The sequence below is a fragment of the Hipposideros armiger genome, unplaced genomic scaffold (assembly GCF_001890085.2).
Source record: "Hipposideros armiger isolate ML-2016 unplaced genomic scaffold, ASM189008v1 scaffold_184, whole genome shotgun sequence".
NCBI classification, from domain to species: Eukaryota; Metazoa; Chordata; class Mammalia; order Chiroptera; family Hipposideridae; genus Hipposideros; species Hipposideros armiger.
The window spans coordinates 935,980-957,717 of NW_017731534.1; the positions used below are offsets into that span (position 1 = coordinate 935,980).

General features: G+C 34.2%; 1 protein-coding gene across 4 annotated transcripts in view; it reads right to left on the reverse strand.

Annotated features, from left to right (window-relative positions):
- Window positions 1–21,738, reverse strand: part of IFT74 (intraflagellar transport 74) — a 73,291-nt gene that overhangs the window by 50,945 nt on the left and 608 nt on the right. For all 4 annotated transcript variants that reach the window (XM_019652673.1, XM_019652674.1, XM_019652675.1 and 1 more), the window contains exons 2-8: window positions 16,318–16,452; window positions 12,918–13,053; window positions 11,078–11,126; window positions 8,024–8,122; window positions 7,802–7,862; window positions 5,347–5,406; window positions 3,705–3,766 (exon numbers count right to left, since the gene is read on the reverse strand). In XM_019652673.1, coding sequence (XP_019508218.1) covers window positions 3,705–3,766; window positions 5,347–5,406; window positions 7,802–7,862; window positions 8,024–8,122; window positions 11,078–11,126; window positions 12,918–13,053; window positions 16,318–16,437 — 587 coding nt within the window. In that variant the 5' untranslated portion in view covers window positions 16,438–16,452. The remainder of the gene's footprint in view (window positions 1–3,704; window positions 3,767–5,346; window positions 5,407–7,801; window positions 7,863–8,023; window positions 8,123–11,077; window positions 11,127–12,917; window positions 13,054–16,317; window positions 16,453–21,738) is intronic.

The window sequence follows — 21,738 nt, forward strand, 5'->3', positions numbered from 1 at the left end:
TGTAGATGTATGCTGTATTCTGCAGAATAGTCATCTTAAAGATTATATCAATAGTAAATTCAGTTCAAATATCTACTGAGGAAAATAAAAACTGTTCAAGAGGATACACCCTGTCACATACAAGAATGAACTCACTTATTTATCATGCATATTTGCTTGTGTTTATAGAAACATGTTTTCAATAAAGGATATAAATGCTTTAACTGTAATAGTTCCTAATAGATAATATCAATTATACTTTAATGTTTTCAATCTCAAATATGAGGTAATAGAAATATGAGGCATCATTTTCTAAATAATCTATCATTTAACCAAAATATCATTTCCTAATTTAAGAGGCAATATTAATATTTGAGAAACAGAGTAAAATGAAATATAATTATGATTCAGCAAAGATTATATTAATCTCTTATATTGAAGAGCCTCTTATAATTGGATATAATGGTGTAAAATTATAATTACATATGTTTTTAAAAGATAACTGATTTTGACTAATACCAAACTAGAAAACTATAGACATCAGAACTGGAAGAGAATCATAATTCAAGCAGCCATGTGAAACTGAATTAAAGCCAGGTGTCTTGTCTACTGTAATATATCGAGGCTATATATTATAACTAACTTATTGAGTATAGATGTTTCCTAATAAACCAGATGGTCATACCACACTAAATGGTGGTACTAAAATAGAAGAGAATGAAAACAGAAGTTTTTACACCTGCCTTCTCAAGGTATAGCATTTACTGCTCCCTCTGAATGAAAAGAGTCAAAGTAGATATTTGTGTTCAGATGCTGGCCATCAGATTAACACATGAAATAAACTATCCTCTTGCTGCATATAAAAGTAAATTTCATAAAAACAACCTGTTTTTAATTTAAATTTTTGCTTAAAAAAGTCAGGAGAACCTATTTCACTCAGTCTCAATTATAAACTACAGATGCTAAGTTTTGAAACTGCTGACATTTTCAGGACAAATTACCATATTTTAAGAACATTTTCATTGTGTATACATACATCTACTCACATCTGGGATATAAAACTGAAAGCAACAAAGGAATAAGACAAACAAACAAAGAAACAAAAACTCATAGACACAGATAACAGTTTAGTGGTTTAGAGGGTAAAGGGGGGAGGAGGTCATAGAAGAGGGTAAAGGGGGTCAAATATATGGTGATGGAAAGAGCGCTGACTCTGGGTGGTGAACACACAATGCAATACATAGACGACATATTATAGGATTATACACTTGAAACCTATATAATTTTATTAACCATTGTAACCCCAATAAATTTAATAAATAAATATTGGAAAAAAAAAGAAATTTTTCCTTCACTAAATGAACCAAATAGACACAAAAACCTATGACATTCTTAAACTTATAATCTGGGAATTATCATTTTGGATGTAGTATCTATAAAACATGTATATATAATATTTATAAATCTGACCTGTGTATTATATAACTCTGTAGATAAATGAAATAAATGAGGACCTAAATGTTCTAAATGCTATAAGGTCTTCAACAGGCTATAGCTTATTACTCTTACTCTTTAGGTACCTAGGAGAGCATTTTATCAATATATACAATAAGCAATACATATTTACACTGAATGGTTTAAAACTAGAACAATAACAACAAAAAAAGGCAAGTTTTTAAAATAAGAGCTTGGTCACCATAAACATGGAATTTTCTTTGTAAAAGGGAAGAGACTTTCAGTATTTATGATTTTTAAGATAGCATTTTAAAAGCAGCATAAAATGATGGATGGAGAAAAAAAGAGATTTCTTTGTTTTTAATAAACAGAAGAATTACATTTATCTTTCAAATGTTTTATTGTATTTTAACATCCTATTCTTCATCAAATATTTACTGTTCAAACAGGTAACATGACAGTATATTTCATGTTACAGAATTTTGGTAATTTAGGTTAATTACCACCCTTGCTGTCAAAGAGATTAATGTTAATAAATTTCTGGGAAAAATGTATATATGTGCAAAATATATCATCTTCTATGTATGCATATCCTTAGACAATATTTAATTAAGGTCATGAAGTTAATGAAGAATAATTGTTCTTCACTGCTATTGTCTGAATATTTGCATCCCTCCAAAATTCATATGTTGAAATCCTAATCCCTAAAGGTAATGGTATTAGAGGGTGGGGCCTTTGAGAGGTGATTAAGTCATGAGGATGGGGCCCTCATGAATGGGGTTAGTGGCCTTATACAAGAGACCCCAGGGAGCTCCCCAGACCCTTCCTCCACGGGAGGACACAGCAAGAAGATGCCAGGTATGAAACAAGAAGAGGGCCTTTACCAAAATGGGACCATGATGGTGCCTTGATCTTGGACTTCCAGCTTCCAGAACTGTGAGCAATAAATTCCTGTTGTTTAAGATACCCAGTCTATGATATTTTGTTATAGCAGTCCGAATGTACTAAGACAACCACATCATCATATCTACTTATTATCTTTGTAGGCATTACTATCACGGCCACCATTACCATATTATTAAAGTCAAAGTTACTTGATATTTGGGCTTTAACCAGATTATACATAAGATGCACATATAATGTATACCTATGATATAGATTACAAATATAACTATTAATTATCAATTAATAATTGGATAATGTAAAAAATAATAAAATAGGGCCAGCCGAGTGGCACGTAGGTTAAGAGCTGGCTTGACGCCAAGAGTTGATGCCAGCTCTGAGCAGCAGGGCCCCAGTTCAGATCTCACAGGAGAGCCAGTGATGCTGCACCCTCTGCAGCTGAGATGTTGAACAACAGCTCGTCCTGGAGCTGGGCTGCCATGAGTTGCCGGCAATGGCGTAGGCTGCTGCCCCTGCTGCAGTGGGCTGCCGTGAGCTACCATGTGTGGCTGGCAGTCAGTGTGAGCTGCCGTGAGTCGCCATGAGCGGCTGTCCAATGGCTGGCGAGTGATTGCCTCAGCCGAGAAGAGCGCAATGATAATACCAACATGGGCCAGTGAAGTNGCAATGATAATACCAACATGGGCCAGTGAAGTGACGTCCTCCACAACTAGACTGAAGAACAAAAGGACAGCAACTTGTCTGTTCCCCTTCCCCGATTCCTCAATGCTGTTCCCCTCCCCCAATTCCCCAATAAAATCTTTTAAAATAAATAAATAATAATAATAAAATACTGTAAATAGCCCACTGACTAATAATGCGCCTTTCATTAGACTAGGGTTTAAATCTCATAATTCAAATTAGTTAAAAAGCTTATCCGTTTTGGGCTGGCAGAGTGGCTCAGTTGGTTAAGAGCTCACTCAAGAGTTTGAGCTCTGAGCAAGAGCTGTTCGATGTCCAGCCAGAGCTGAGCTGCCGCTAAGCTGCCAATAGGTAGCAGGATGGCTCAGCTAAAGAAAAAAAATAAAATAAAAATTTTTAAAAAAGCTTATCCATCTTAGATTTTAAATTTTTGTAAGTAAAAATTTTGTTTATCTAATCTATGTAGTAATTTTATATGTACACGATTTGGGTACTTAATGGTAAATAAAGATAATAAATGCATAAACAATAAAATTTGTATTGCAAATGTCCAACTCTTTAAATAAAAAAATGCAACAGGGCAAAACAATGTAAAAATTTCATAAGGAAATAAATGACTCAGAAGTTATTCTACCAAATACAGTTCACTTATAAATCGACTTCATTTCTAAATGGATTGTACTTACGCTTGTCTTTCAGTAAATATTATATCCATACTTTGAGTTTCTCGATCATTTTGAGCTTTAAGCTGAATAGAGAGTTAACACAAAAGTTATTGATAAGAAATTACCATTAAACCAATCTATTGCATTAGAGGTTATTTACTGGTTATGAACTAATTGAGAGATTATTATAATAATCCTAATGCCACATAAAAGTGTAAAAACAATAGTGTTTGTTTCACTTAACAAACCACAGGGCCAGATAAAAAGAAACAGTCTTTTCACAGGCATTATAATCTCACACCAAAAATATTCAGTGTTCTTTAGTGATTTGTCAAATAGTCCAATGTAAACTTAATTTATGTAAACAAAATTCAAGAATTTATTAGGTATTTAATAGTTGGTAATAATATGTTGAATTTATACCCAACACAAGTTTTATTCTTAAATCATTCAGTTTTACCTGAGTAGCCCTGGCTGACTCTATCTGCACATTCAGCTTAAAATTTGGACCTATCCCAAAAACTGACAAAACACATAAATAAGTTTTTGCTTTTTATATCTGGCATTAAAAGCACAGTTTTCAAATTGGGAATTCTCCTATGTTCTAAAAGCTAAGAAAAAATTTAATAAATTATCATGCTTTTAGAACTCCAATTCAGAAAAGTCATTTTATAAATTTTATGCTTTCACAGACTAGTCTATGAGTTTGTAAATAAATTTTAATCTGTACAAGTTATAAGTTATATGTGATTTTCTTTCAATTGTTTATAAATAAAACAAGCTAGATACTAACATTTTATTGTTTTCTATCAAACAATATAAGAATGTTGAACACAAAATCTCATTTACCAATCAAAAGTAACATTATGTCTGGCATCTTATGATAATTATTAACTTTTCTCCCTTTCTTATAAAACTCTGTAAGGGTGCCATAGTATCTCCAATGAGTACTCAGCTCCATTTGTGCAAATATTAAATAGGAAGTTTACAAACTAACTTATATACAAGGCAATGTAGATGGGACTCCCTAAGTAATGTTGAGTACAAGGCCTGTTCAAACATAACCTTTAGAAAGACACTAAAGTATCCACTTGAGAGAGCCAAACAACAGGAAGAAATTTAAAAACGACAACGAAGGGGCCGGCCGAGTGGCACGTTGGTTAAGAGCTGGCTTGGGATGCCAGACGGCCCCGGTTCGGATCCCACATATGAGGGCCAGTGACACTGCCCTTCACAGCTAAGATGCTAAACAACAGCTCAACCTGGAGCTGGGCTGCCATGAGTCTCCGGCGACGGCGTAGGCTACAGCCCCTGCTGCAGTGGGTTGCCATGGGCTACCGTGTGTAGCCAGCAACCAGCGTGAGCGGCCAGCCAGAAGCCCGTCCTCCACAACTAGACTGAAGAACAAAACGACAGCAACTTGTCTGTTCCCCTTACCCCAATTCCACAGCGCTGTTCCCATCCCCCAATTTCCCAATAAAAATATTTTTTAAAAAAAAAGGCAATGAAGGAAACTCAAGTCTAATAGTAGTATTTAGAATTAGAGTAATACCTATCTCCAATGTCCAGTCCATAAAGTTTTATCCAACTATTTCTAGATACAAATGTTTATTTTGGAATATGGTCTATGCACAATAGATCTATTGCTTATAAATTGTCTTACCATGTTGTAATCATTCATTACTTCTTCCATTTCAGTATTGGTATTAAGTTTATCTACCAACTAAAAACAAAAATACAAAAAAAACACACCACATGCTATTAGTCTTTATACATTTTCTCTATAATTCATAATATAGGTATTCAATCTTACAAATAATAAATAGTCATTTAAGTATTAAGTATTAATACTTCCAAGTATTTTCCCTTCTAGGGTAAAAACAAATATTGAGCTACCTGCGTAAGTATATATTGTATGATTGACCAATCAATAAACCACATTTTTAGGAATGTAAAAAAGTGAGCAGTAATGAACTCCTCTTCCTGTAGGTTGTACGTTGAAGAGAGCTCTTCCTTCTCTGAGGAGATGTCTGAGCTTATAAAGAAGGGTCTAAAATAAAAGTTGGGGGGAGATCTCTCTTTCTTTCTCTCTCTTTTTTCAGGGGAGATGGGTGTTAACAGAGTTACAAATGTATACCAGTGAAAACATAAAATGATTTTTTTGGTTTTTTAAAAACTAAAAAAAAAAGTAACAGCAACAAGGTAAGGAAAAAACCGAACACTAGTAAGCCTACTTCAAAAAAGTAAGGTGATACAGTTTTATACCTAATTCTTACTTAATATGTATTTCCCATTAAATAAATAAACTGTAATTTATTTAATAATTTCCACACTATTTGTCATCTAAGTTGTTTCCAATGTTTTGGAATTAGGAATCTAATACTATTTTAAAACTTTGATAAAAATCCTTGTAAAAAAAAGAAAAGGAGGGTGATGAGACGGTGAGAGTGCGTGCTCTTATCAGCTAGGTTGCAGAATGAGATGGTGGACTACGCCCATCAGCAACTAAGATTGAAAGCAGCGACTAGAATTGGAGCTGAGATTGCGCCCTCCACAATTAAGTTTGAAGGCAACAACTTGACTTGGAGCTGATGGGTCCTGGAAAAACACAACGTTCTCCTTCCCCAGGTCCCCTACACTATTCCCTTCCCCAATTCCTCAAAAAAAATCTTAAAAAAAAAAAAAAAGGCGATGATATCAGTAGCTAACATATTTACCTTATGCTAAACACTATTTTAAGTGTATTATATATATTATTTCACTTAATTTTCATAATTTTCTATGAAATATATATTATTTTCCACATTTTGCAGATAAAGAAATTTAGCAAGTTGTGGAGCCAGAATATGAACAGAAGGGCTACTAAAAGCAAACTGTTTGAATGTAATTGAATCTAAAAGACTAAGCTTTTTAAAATACATTAGTATATATCACATTTTTATTTGTGACATAAATAATAAGTGCTAATAAGAACTAAAATTTATTTCATACTTAATATACATGAAAAATTTGGCTAAGTGCTTTTTCTGTATCAGATTTTAGCTCATTAAATATATAAACAGGATATTTTACACATTATGAATATTTGTATACTAAGTAATTTACCTAATGCATTCTAGTACAACTAAAATCCCTTTTACCTAATAATGTCTTTTCATATTTTATAAAAAACTTCTCTCATATTTAGAACAGAACAACATTTACTAAAAAATTTGCACTCTTAAGCAATATAAAATATTTGTTATGGATTATATAGTCCAACAAATTTAAAAATTACAATATACCATATTCAGCAAAATTTTGTTTATAAGTACAATATAACAATATCTAATAGGTATATCAAAATTTACCTAACCATTATAATGAAATCTTTCTTATTTTTTATAACACTATTTTTAATAGTGAGATAAAGTTTTTCTCTTTCATTAAGTCCAGACACCATTACAGCTTAAATCACCTATAGAGTTGAAAGGAAGGAAATTCTGACACTAGAAATTTTCACAGGGCCAAGATCACCCCAAAGATTGGGGCAGTTATCAACACTGCTAAGAGGACTATTTCTCTGAAAGTTCACATAGAAAGCATCCTTGGTGGAACTATGATTATGTTATATACTCTATTTTGACAGAAGGCAAACATTGTATTTTGAATGAAACATATGGGTAGAGGTAATCTGCATACTAAATAATTAAATTTTTAAAATTTCATGACAACAGTCCATAAAAAGGTAAAATGTTTTAAAGCAGTGACACTGTTAGAATCCAATAAATTTTAGCTACTTATTAAATTATTACTTTAACATTGTTAGGGGGGAAAAAAGTGTGTATTTCTGTATTTTTAAGTATATGTATTTTTTTAAAAAAAAGACTGGAAGAATATGTATCAACCTATTAAGCCGAATTATGTCTGGGGAGGGATAAGAGGAAAGAAACAAAGACAGTTTAATCTCTACACTTTCTACGGTTTTAATCTGTCACAATAAGCATGTATTCGTGTATTATGTGGTATTTAAAATAATATATTTTTAATATGTATTTAAAATTATATATTCTTAAAATATATCAAGCTAGAAAGTAATGAAAATATTCAAAGGAAATTCTCTAAGAAAAAGCAAATACCATGTTGTAGTCTGCTAGTTGTCCTTGAAACTCTTTGATTTCAATAGCTAAGATCTCAGCTCTGTAAGCATAAAATAAATCCATTCATAAATCACAAATAAGCAAATGAATAATATGAACATTATCAATAACTACAAATTCAGTATTAAGCTCTCAAAACACATTACATTAAATATTACTAATAAAAAAGATCTTGTATATTTTAACTGAAAAATTACTCACCTCTTTTCATATGATAAATATACTGAATTCTCTTGATTGTACATTTCTATTTCTTTCTGAAGTTTATTCATTTCGGATGTAAGTTCACTTATTTTACTTCTAAATTAAAAGAAATGAGAAAGTCAGCAATACTTCTAATCAAGAAAAGACTCTTTCTAGTCAACTGAAACAAACTTTTCATAAATGTATAACAATAATAGATAAATGGTTTCATGAAATGTCACTAAAATTAAAAAAACAATTTAAGTGGTTTATTTGATTAAGAATGAGCCATATCCCGGGCCGGCTGAGTGGCACATTGGTTAAGAGCTGGCTTGGGATGCCAGAGGGCCCCGGTTCGGATCCCTCATATGAGGGCCAGTGACACTGCCCTCTACAGCTAAGATGCTGAACAACAGCTCAACCTGGAGCTGGGTTGCCATGAGTCTCCGGCAACGGCGTAGGCTGCAGCCCCTGCTGCAGTGGGTTGCCATGGGCTACCATGTGTAGCCAGCAGCCAGCATGAGCGGCCGTCCAGAAGCCGGCGACTGATCTGCTTCATCTGGGAACAGCGCAATGATGGTACCAACTTGGGCCAGTGAAGCAACGTCCTCCACAACTAGACTGAAGAACAAAAGGACAGCAACTTTTCTGTTTCCCTTCCCCCAATTTCCCAATAAAAATCTTAAAAAAAAAAAAAAGAATGAGCCATATGACAACTGATAAGAAACCGACATAGATTCTTTAATCATTAAAAAAATGACACAGGGACAGCTTGGAAACCTAGTAAAACTGGTACAATCTATAGACAGAAGTAGATGCCCTGCTATCTTCTAGGGCAGGGTACCTCAAGAGTGACACTATTGACATTTTAGGTCATTAAATAATACTTTGGTGGCGGGGGATGGGGGTGGCTGGGCAGGCGGGACAGAGCTATCCTGTACACTATAGGATGTTTAACAGCATTCCTGGTCTGGATGCTATTAGTATATCCTCCTAACCCCAGTTCTGACAACCAAAAGTGGGTCTAAAAATTGTCAAATGTTCCCTGGGGGCACCATCACCACCAGTTGAGAACCACTGCTTTAGAGTCAAACAACTACACAAATAGATAGAACTACTCTTTGATGCAGAATCACAAATCCTGGAGAAGAGAGGCAATGCAATTACGAGAAATAGCTCCATTCTCTTTGCTTCTTTTGATTAAAAAGTGGCCAAATTTCAAGAGATGCTATACAACTGATGGCCTCACTATCTCTCTTACTGGTGTTGATGTTAGTGTTGAGGACAGATTGGAAAAACCTGTACCACTCTTTATTGCCTTCTAGGAATTTGAGAATCAAAAAATTGAAGTAACTGAGAAACAAAAGATTAAGAGGACTAAGAAAGAAAACAGATCTTTTAGGACATAGGAATAAATGAAATGGAAATAAGAGAGAATGAAGATAAGAGATGACAAGTCAAAAAGAAAATTAAGTAAAATGGGAAAATGGAGATTAAACAGTAGGACATATGAGCGGAGAAAAAGGTAGGTAAAGAATATGAAAAAAAGCTCTTAATTTAGAGCTACATAGAGATATATAAGAAAGCTCATGAATTAATAAAAATTAGTCTACATTTTTATCAAATTGACCACACACTTAGGTAAAACTGCACTAATTGTCAAGATGGAGGAGTGGGTCAACTATGTGCTTACCTCCTCTCATGACCACATCAAAATGACAACTAAACTACAGAACCATCATTGAGAGTCTCCTGAGGTATAGCTGAATAGAACTCCTATAACTAAGGATATATAGAAGCCATGTTAAGACTGACAGGAGGGAGGGATAGAGAGACAAAACAGGCTAGACCCACACTCACATGTGCAATTAAATGTTGGGAGGGATATCTTGGTTGCAGAGGTCACCTCTGAGGAGCGAGGGGTCCCAGCCCCACACCAGACTCCCCAACCCAGAGTTCTGGTGCTGGAAAGGAAAGTCCCCATAACTTCAGGCTGTGCAAACTAGTGGAGATTGTGGCTGAGTGAGATGGAGAGCTGCTGGAGTACCAGGCACTACTCTGAAAGGGCCTGTGCACAGACTTACTCGCTGATGGAATCACTTTCTCTGAGATCCAGTGCTGGGGCAGCAGCTTGAGGAGAGGGGGGTGCCAGGGATATACAGGGATGAACTAAATTGTCTGGCTAGAGGGTGAGGGCTGGAGGGGCAGCTTTCTCCCAGACAGAAGTGCTAGCAAAGGCCCCTGTTCCTTTGTTAAGCTCTTGCCACCTGTGACAACATAGAGCAACCTAGAGGATATTGTGCTCAGTGGAGTAAGTCAGACAGAGAAAGACAAATGCCATATGATTTCATCTATATGTGGAATCTATATGTAGAAACCAACAAACAAACAAAACAGAAACAAACTCATAGATAGAGACCATTTTGATGGTTGCCAGATGGAGGAGGCATTGGGAAGATGGATGAAAAAGGGGAAGGGATTAAGAAGTATAAATTGGTAGTTACAAAACAGTCATGAGGATGTAAAGTATAGAATAAGAAATATAGTCAATAATATTTTAATAAATATGTATGGTGTCAGATGGGTATGAGATTATCAGGGTGATCACTTTGTCAGTTATATAAATGTCTAATCACTATGTTGTACACCTGTAACTAATATAATATTGTAAGTCAACTGTAATCGAAAAACAAAAACTCACTTAAAAAATTTGCATGAATTGATATTCATAGATAAGTACATACATATTATTAGATGTAACTGGGGATATTTCAATGGTGTGAATAATATATTTCAGAATAATTAGTGAAAAAAGCATAAAAGGTTATTCTTACTATATTTTTAAAAAGTGATCTTGAAATACATAGCTCACAAACATGCAAATACATAAAATTTAAAATCTAAGTCTAATTGCACTATATATCTATTTTGTAATACAGCCAAATTAAGCAAAAATTATGTTAGAATATAAAATAATTCTTAGAAATCAACAGATACCAAATTATGTTAATAAGAACCACAGTTAAAACTCAATGATTATGCATAGGAAAAAAACATGCTTATTTAACATACCGAAGAAGCCCAAGATAATAAGATTTGTCTAAAATTTGCCTCTGAGGACCTAAAAAAAAATTTTTAAATATTAGTGTTCAGTTTGGAACAGGAAATCCACAGCACAACCAGAATTACACTCCACAATTCTCTGATAGTCTTCATGAATGCCCCAATAAATTTGATAATCAAGAAGAACCATTGAAAGAAAAAAGAGAACTCATATCTTAGCAATGTAAAATAATGGAAGCTTGAATCAAGACAACAAAGATGAGACTAGAAAGGGGCTTGTTAAGACATAGAATCTACAGGTCAGGTTGCCTGAATGGAAACTGGATCTAAGGGAGTCTAGAACAGTGCTATCCAAGAGACCTTTCTGCAACAATGGAAATAATCCATATCAGCACACCATCATGTAAACAAGCTACATGGGATTAGTGAGCACTTGAAATATAGCTAGTGCTACTGGGGAACTGAATTTTTATTTTAACTAATTTAAATTTAAATAGCTACATGTAGCAATTGGCTATCACAATGGACAGTACAGATTTAGACTGAGTTTCTCCATGCAAGCAAAAGATTATGATTTTTCATAATTTGTTTCAGATACTTTTTTAGAACATGATCCTAGATTTCAGTAGGACTAGGAAAGTACTCCTAGGTTAAATGTCACAATACTTGAAAGAGATGAAGAGCTCTGCAAGGTGTGAGTGGTAAGGCTAGGGCATATTGACTGTGAGGTCTATACTGAGAAGAGGGAGAGAATGTTTTATTAGAAAGGGAAATGGGGCACGAGGGTGGGTAAGAACAAAAGTTATAGCAGGTAGTGGTGCATAGTGGTAACTGTCAGAATTCTTTCATGTAAGGCTAAGGCTATCAAGTATATTGGTAAAACTATCTTAAATGATATTGGTTATGTTTTGAAGGAGAAATTAATACATTAATAAATATTTAGTGAATCCTTTATAGAATGTCAGTGTTTCTACCCATAATGCTTTGTAATAAGTAATATTAAACATACAAGCATTTCCACGAATATACCTTTAAAAACCAAACAACTATGTAATTTTGCCTCATTTTTTTACAGTATTGACAATTATTAAGCAAGTATTTCTAAATAATTAATTGATTTATTATCTAGTGAGCTAAGTGTATTACAATTAAAATTTAAATCTCCTGAAAGGCATGATATACTGCCTTTAGTAGTATGATATCTTATAATTAACTTTGTACCAGTAGAATATCTTCATCTCTGATAAGTCCTTTGCCACACATACAGAAGACAAAACACTCATTATAAAACAGTTCACCATGCTTTGATTTATGTACATAACAGACCAATTTTTTTGAATCATAACATATAGTGTATTGTTATGCCTTTGTAAACACATACTGAGAGGCACAATGACAGATGTTAGCCTCATTTCCTTAGGTATTATAATGGAGTATTAATTATCAGAAAAAGTTACCCTTCTTGACTTACTTCTTAAAAATACACAAATATCTTAATAGTATCATTGTGATATGGAAACAATCAAACAGTATTTCAGAATATTTCCATATAGCACTAGAAATAGTTTCCATTCCTGAGCTTTGCTTCAAATTATTTCAAATTTCTTCAAGTTGTAGCAAAGCTCCATGTTCAGAAAAATGAAGATCCAAATAGCTCATATATGTATATATCTCTCTAGTTTACCATGTATTTTCACATTCATTCTCTTATTTACCCCTTCACAACAATTTCGTGAATCAAGGAGTAAGAACTGAATAAAATAGCCTCTTTCATGTATAATTCTGATTTAGTAATATGGTACTATAATATTTCTTACACAAAATATACTCGTCTTCTTAAAATAGATACCTTTAATCCCAGTTTTCATTCCACTCAAGCCTTGTTGTGTTACAGGACGATCCGCAACTTTAATTTGAGAAGACAGCACTCCTCCTGTCCCTATGGCACCACCACGGGAGCCTGGTCTTGCTGTTCCAGGTGGCATCTAAATAACAAGATTTCAGTTTCAGTAAACTAGAAAAACACTGTACTTCTACTATTGTTAAGATTTCACTAACAAATGTCACCCTGATAAACTTAATAATAATTTTAAAAGACTGCAAAGAGAATATTAAAAATTATTTTTAATTCGATATAATTTAGAAAATATTCCTTATATTTTTGAATATTTGAAGTGTGAAATATTATTAAATAAATTCTTTAAAATTTAAAATTCTATGTATAGACATTATTTAATAATACCCCAAAACTGGAAGGAGCTAAATGTCCACACATTTGTCCTCATTTAACCATAAACTGTAGTATATAACAGAACAGTTTACAAAACAGTATTTATAATTTTATTTTTGTAAAACAAGAAGTCTGGGGGGTTATATAAAACATAGTAACAATGTTTATTGCTATACAATTACATTATAATTTATTTTTACTTTTCTCTTTTATATAACTTGGTGTTTTCAGCATTATCACAGTAAGCACATATTACCTATAAAATCAGAAAAAAATAAACAGATTTTCATTTTGAAAAAAGATTAGATATAATTCCATCACAAGACAACCATGTAAGGATTAAAGGGCTTGCATCATTCAGCAAGCATTTATATTATTACTTCACATGATTCTCTTCTTCAGGTCTGCAAAATCCAATATAATATTACACACCCGGAGAAAAGGACAAAAAACTCCTTTCTTGTACAGTCATGGAAAGGTATTAGAGACAACCTGAAACTCTTCCAAGATACCCTTCTTTTGTTTATCTTCCTTTCCCTCTTTTCTTCTCCCCGCCCTTCCAAAGAGTAAAGTAGTAGATTAAATATGTAGTAGAAATTTTAGATAGGCGTTGGATATAACCATTTTCATTCATTTTGTTTGTTTTGAATTCTCTTAGCTGGTAGCCTCTAATCCAATGAGCTAACATAGTTCTTAAGTGATTCTGAGAATTACTTGGTAATTATTTTTCAGTATGTGGGCCAGTTACAGTAACACACTCCAGAGAATATGTTGTACACAGGAAGGCCGTCAGCTACAAATTCACATGAAATGAGTTTAGGGTTATCCTGAGTGAACCTTGTGAGAGAATGCTAAATCTCTCCCTTTGTAAACTTTTGGATTAATTTTCTATTTGGCTTTATGCAAGCATAATTATGACAGCTACTCAAATAACTATTCTACTTTGAAAAAAAATTATCCAGATGAAATAAAGTATAAATTAAAACTGCACACATTAAAAAGAATAGATATATGTGTATTCACAAGGAAATACATTTTTCATATATTACTGAAAATAAAGCACAAACTAAATAAGAATGCATATAATATTATCCTTATTTTGGAAAATGCTAAAACCATATAGCTGTATGTGCATGTGTGCTAGTGTTTGTAAATGGATAGAAAAAAGTCTGGAGGGATACATGTCACAATGTTGACAATGGTTATACCTGGGTCATAGGGAACACTGACACTTTTCCTTTGTATGTTTTACAACGAGCATTACTATCTTAAAAATTGCAAATATTAAATAAGTAAAGCACCTGACAAATAATAAAAGGCCAATAAACGTCAGATTCCTTTTATAAATATTTAATTAACAAGCATAAATTCTTACTAAAATAGTAAAGATACCCTGGCTCAGTACCACATTTTTTATGACTTCAGAAAAATCATTTCAGTATAAGTTGATCATGTTGATAATGTTACCTCAAACTCTAAAAAAATCACAAACATTTAACAAAACCAACTTTAACAAAATTATTCCCTCCAAAAATTGCTGCTCTTCGTATGAATTAAACACAGGACCCGGCATTATCTCTAGTTTGCAATTAGCCTATTGTCTTAGCTTGAGTACCTCACATGCACTTTATTGAGGTAGTCAAAACCGTCTACCATGAGCATGAGAGAAATTACTATGAATATTTTGGTGTATTCATTTCTTTCTTTGTACATATAAATGTACATTTTATGTTAAATTGACACCACACTACTTTTTTCATTTATTATATAGGAATATAATAAATAAAGTGTATCATCAAGATACATTATTTCCTCAAATATTCTTTAAAAATAACTTTTAATGGCTACCTAATAGTCTATTATAGGGATAGACATATAATTTATTTATGATGCTACTGTTGTGAGGTCATTTAGGTTGTTTTCAAATTTCACTGTTATAATTATGACAATGTAATAATTATCTTTACAAGATATTATTCTACTTAGAATTCCATCAGTTTATAAAGTTTATTGACTTTTTTCCTTATATAATTATTCTTCTTTTACTGATTCACTGATTTATGACACTATCTTACATTAAGCTCTTAACGTTTACTACAGTTTGTTTCTCAGCTGCTGTGGCAACCAGAACATTGTTTAACTTATCATTTATAACATATTTTTATATATTAGAGTACTGTATTTCTTCTTGTTTTGCTATTTCATTGTTTCGGGTAAATTTTAGAATGGTTTTATAATAATATTGACTCCATTGCCCCCAGCAGAAATCTCATGGAATTTAGTTGGACATAGGGTTTATAGCATTAACAGAAAGAGCTCTTACAAATCAGTAGTTTGCTTTCTAATTTTAAGATTCTGAACTCAATGCTTGGCATCTATTGCAAATATTTTTTACCAGTTAGTCATTTTTCTTTTAAAATTTTATGGTGTTTTCAATTTTTGTAAATTAAAATATAAAAATACTTTTCTGTATTTGGTATTTGTGTAATTTTACAAAAGCCTAGCCCATCCAAGTTTATATGAAATACTTGTTTGTATTTTCTTTTGGTATATTTATGATTTTGTTTTTTAAATATAAAGTTTCTAAAATACCTAGAATTCTGTGTAAGAGAGGGATTAATTTCTTAAAACAATGGTTTACTTGAATGCACTATTGAATACTCCATGCTTTTCCAACTAATTTGAAATGCCACCTTAATCATTAATTAAATTCTTACATACTCGTATGTCTGATTCTATTTTTGGTCTACTTCATTTCATTTGATTCTGGCACCAATATACTATACCACTTAAATAATTGTAGCCTTAAAATACATTTGAATATCAGCGTAAACAGGCATCTTCCCTCTATAGTGACTTTCAGACATTCTCCCATATTTATACTTCTCAATGTTTTCCAAGAAACAAACACATATAATAGAATGTTTATAGAAGAAAGAACAAAAAATCTCTTATTATAGACAGGATTTTCAACTTCTACCAAGATATATGCACAAGAATTCATTTGTTTCAAACTTACTCCAGTTGCCACTCGAATATTTCCTGATGGGGGCCGTATTCCAGAAGCAGGCCTTCCTGCCAATCCAATTCCACCTCGTGAAACAGGACGAGCTGCTGAAAGTTTGTGATTACTGGCCATTGTTCACTTTAACCACTGTTTGGAAACAAGGAATAGTTCAATTCTCCTTTGATATATTGTATAGCAAGACACTAGTGACCCCACATACCCTTACTTCAAACACTTAATCCATGAATTTAGAAAGGTAGCCGGATACAAAATTAATATTCAGAAATCAGTTGCATTTGTATACACCAATAATTAACTATCAGAAGAAGAAATTAGAAAATCAATCCCTTGGGCCGGCCGAGTGGCGCGTTGGTTAAGAGCTGGCTTGGGACGCCAGAGGGCCCCGGTTCGGATCCCACATATGAGGGCCAGTGACACTGCCCTCTACAGCTAAGATGGTGAAGAACAGCTGTACTTGGAGCTGGGCTGTTGTGAGTCACCGGCTATGGCACAGGCTGCAGCCCCTGCTGCAGTGGGTTGCCATGGGCTACCGTGTGTAGCCAGCAACCAGCGTGAGCAGCCAGCAGCCGCTGTGAGCAGCCATCCAGAAGCCGGCGACTGATCTGCCTCACCCAGGAAGAGCGCAATGATGGTGCCAACTTGGGCCAGTGAAGCAACATCCTCCACAACTAGACTGAAGAACAAAAGGACAGCAACTTGTCTGTTCCCTTTCCCCCAATTCCCCAGCACTGTTCCTATCCCCCAATTCCCCAATAAAAATCTTAAACAAAAAAAAAAGAAAATCAATCCCTTTTACAATTGCTTCAAAAACAATAAAATATCTAGGAATAAATTTAACCAAAGAAGTAAAAGACCTGTACTCAGAAAATTATAAAGCACTGAAGAGAGAAATCAAAGAAGATACAAATAAATGGAGATACATACCATGTTCATGGGTAGGAAGAATTAATATAGTTAAAATGTTAATACTACCTAAGGCAATATATAGATTCAATGCAATTCCTATGAAAATACCAAGGACATTTTTCTCAGAAATAGAATATATAATCCTAAAATTTATGTGAAGCCATAAAAGACCCCGAATAGCCACTGCAATTTTGAGAAATAAGAACAAAGTGGGAGGTATCACGCTACCCGACATCAAATCATACTACAAGGCTACAGTAATCAAAACAGTATTATACTGGCATAAAAACAGACACATAGATCAATGGAACAGAATACAGGGCCCAGAAATAAACCCGTCCATATATGGTCATTTAATCTATGACAGTGGAAGCAAGAATTTATATTGGAGTAAAAATAGTCTATTTAATAAATGGTGCTGGGAAAACTGGACTGACATGTGCAAAAAATGAAAATGGACCACCTACTTACACCATATACAGGAACAAATTCAAAATGGATTAAAGACTTAAATGTAAGACCTGAAACCATAAAACTCCTAGAAGAAAACATAGGGAGTAAATTTGCAGACATTACCCTCAGTAATATTTTTACTGATATATTCCCTTGAGCAAGGGAAATAAAAGAAAAAATAAACATATGCGATTACATCAAACTTAAAGGTTTTTCACAGCAAAGGAAATCATCAATAAAACAAAAAGGCAGCCTATTGAATGGGAGAAGATATTTGCCAACGATATATCTGATAAGGGGTTAATATCCAAAATTTATAAAACACTCATTCAACTCAACACCAAAAAAACAAACAACCCAATTAAAAAATGGGCAGAGGATATGAAGAGACATTTCTCTAAAGAGAACATACAGATAGCCAACAGGCATATGAAAAAATGTTCAACCTCACTAATCACTAGAGAAATGCAAATAAAAACCACAATGAGATACCATTTCACTCCGGTGAGAATGGCTATCAACAATAAATCAACAAACAAAGTGCTGGCAAGGTTGTGGAGAAAAGGGAACCCTGCTGCACTGTTGGTGGGACTGCAGATTGGTGCAGCCACTATGGAAATCAGTACGGAGGTATCTCAAAAAACTGGAAACGGAACTACTGTATGACCCAGCATTTTCACTCTTGGGTATCTATCCAGAGAAACCCAAGACGCTAATTTGAAAAAATATATGCTCCCCTATGTTTATCGCAGCGCTATTTACAATAGCCAAGACTTGGAAACAACTGAAATGCCCATCGGTAAATAACTGGATTAAGAAACTGTGGTACATTTATACAGTGGAGTATTACTCTGCTATAAAGAAGAATGAAATCGTACCATTTGGGACGATATGGATGGACCTAGAGACTATTATGTTAAGTGAAATAAGTCAGTTGGAGAAAGACAAATACCATATGATTTCATTTATATGTGGAATCTAAAAAACTGAATGAACGAGCAAAGTAAACAGAAGTGGTCTCAGAGATATAGAGGAAAAACTGATGGTTGCAAATTGGGAGGGGGTGGGGATGAGGGAGAAAGTGAAGGGATTAGACAGCATAAATAGGTAACTACAATATTGCTACAGGGATATGAAAGACAGTTCGGGGAATATAATTAATAATGTTGTAAATATTTTGTAGGGTGTCAGATGGTCACATGTCTTGTTAGGGAGACCACTTCATGGATGGGGTAGAGGCTTGATCACTGCACTGTACACCTGAAGCTGATGTTGTAGAATATTGTATGTCAAGTATAATTAAATATATACATATAGTCACGGGATGTGGAGTATAGTGTGGGAGTGGAATCAAGGGAATTGTAATAGGTATGTATGATATGGGTGGGGGAGTGGGGCGGCACATTGGGGGAGGGGGGTTGTCACTTTGAGGGGTAAAAAGTATAACTATTGTACTGTTTTGTATAGCTGAAACTAATTTTAAAATAAAATAAAAAAACATTTAATCCATGATGACTTTCCCTGCAAATTACCAGGTACCAACACAAGACGAACCCTGCTTTAATTTTGTTGAAATTTGACATTAATGTTCCATTTAGAACCATGGAATCATTTATTACAACACGCTTTCCTCATTTCCTTATCAAAATGCAAGCCCCTCTAGTTATCTATCTCTCCTGTGCTCTCATTCCATAGTCTAGTAAGTTTTCTCTCTCCTGACATATCGAGCATCCTTCTTCTCTCCCAATCTTTTCTCTGTGTTTTCCGGTCCATGATTAACTCCCTTATATTCCCAATCCTGTTATCAAATATTTCCTTTTACTCTTTGCTGTAAGAGAATACTGGCTTCCCCCAAAAAACACTTTTGGGCGCAAAGGCTGTTTCAGCTTCCTGTCCCACAATACCAAAGCAAAACAGAGTGCATGACGCTCTCCTTGCCCCTCACTGTCCCTTTAAAAACATTATTCTTCCAAGTCTTTAAAAAAAAACAAAAAACAGGATTCTCTTCCTTTGCAGCCCAGGGAATGCAACCATATCACCTTGCAACTCTCCTGGTTGCTTTTATCTAGGGACCTCTTCTGTACCTAATTCACAGTCTATTCCAGTCCCACTGACATCCTGATGACTTCTATATGGACATTGGACTCAATGTCTAAATTCTAGCTTCACAATTTCCTGACCTAAATTTTAGTAACCATCTCAACTCCATTTCCGTCATTAATAGCCATAGCCAGACCTAGGGCTTGTCATCATCTAGAATTACTTCACCTCAAATATCATTAAATGAATTATTTTATTCTTTCCTCTTAATCTCTCTTTCCACCCTTTTCTCATCTTTAGTTTTACTACACCTCCCTTTAAACCACTTCAGTCTGTTATCATGTTCAGTTCTTTCCTAACTTTAAAAATTAATTTCTTAACCATGAAACCGCTTTTAACTCTGTCCCATATATCTTTTTCCTATGCAGCCAAACTTTAACAATAGCTTATATCCACTGTCCTCTACTTTTTCAATTTGCACTCTCATTGATTCCTACTGTTCCATTCAAACGGTCCCCGCCAACGCATCTAGGAATGTAAATGCCATCTGTTACTGGTGTCTACTTCTTGAAATCATTTCCATGACACCCTTCTTCTGGTTCTCCTTTTTCAGTCCTTGTCTTTTTCAGATCTTCCTCTAGATAGCAACTCCTAGTCACACAAGTCAGAAACTTAGTCCTTGATTTCTCCCTCTACTTGACTTCCCATAGTTAATCACATAGTCCTACTGATTTTATTCCAAAATGTTTAACATGTACCTTCCTCTCCATTACTACAGTATTATCCAGGGCCTCATGGACTCAAGTGGATTATTATACTGACCTCCCTAACTGGTCCCCTTGCCTAACACACATCTTGCCTGTTATCTTCCCTAGGAATTCTAACATAACTAGTCCATAACCACCTCTTTTTCAATTTGAGTTTATAGGCCTGTCCTGTATGCTACGATGCATCCTGGGCACATCTCTACTCCAGTACCTATCACACCAATCAAAATGATCTGCTCAAGTATTTCTCTCCCTTGAGGGCAAGTATTGGATCTTATTCAGTTTTATATCCCCAGCATCGATCTTAGTGCTAGGCAAAAACTTTGTTCTTTTTTGTACCTTCTGAATTTCCTCCCACATGAAAGCATTACCAATTACAGAAATTTACTCAATTATTAAAAGTGAAAAAAAATGTCTTGAACTAGAATTGTTTCTCAGTTTCTGTATTCCATGTCCAATCCTTGGATTGCTTTTCTTCTATCTTTCTTTTTTTTTTTATAACTCCAACTATGCTGATGACTCATAAATCAATGACTCCAGGTCTGTCCTTTAAACTGGGCATCAATTCTAAATTTTCAACTGTTTATTGGAAATTTCTATTCAGATTTCCCATTTTCACTTCATACTGAATATGTTCACACTAAACTTAAAATCTTTCCATTCCAACTAGTTCTGTGATTCTATGTACTTACCATTGTGAACTCAGTGGACAAAGCAATAGGATTATTACTATCATCATTTCACATGGAAGAGTTTCATGAAATGCCTTTTTGAGGACAGATAAGGACTATGATCTAAATAGTTTCTCCCAAAGAAAGCTAATACAATAAACCTTTGTTTCCAGAAGAATTAGTCAATGTTATTCTAGCTTTCCTGATAACTTTTAAGAAAATGTACAATATATCAAATTTCCACCTGATTTTCTTTGCCACTGCTTTGCTATAGTGAAAAAAGCTTAGCATTAGAGTAGTCCTAGGGGGGTTAAGTAAAAAGGTGACAAAGTAATAACAAATATACCTCTACCTCAGAGGTTATTCACTAAATATTCACACAATCCCCGGGGTTATTTACACATACTCAGAGAGGCAGCCTGGCCTTTGGCTCCAGGAAGATTAGGGATAAACTAGCTCTGACAGTTACTAGTTACATAATCCCCTCTGGATGTGTTTCCTCTTCTGTAAAACAGAAGTGTGGCAATGACCTCTACCTCGCAGAGCTGTTGTTAAGATTATAGATAGTATATATT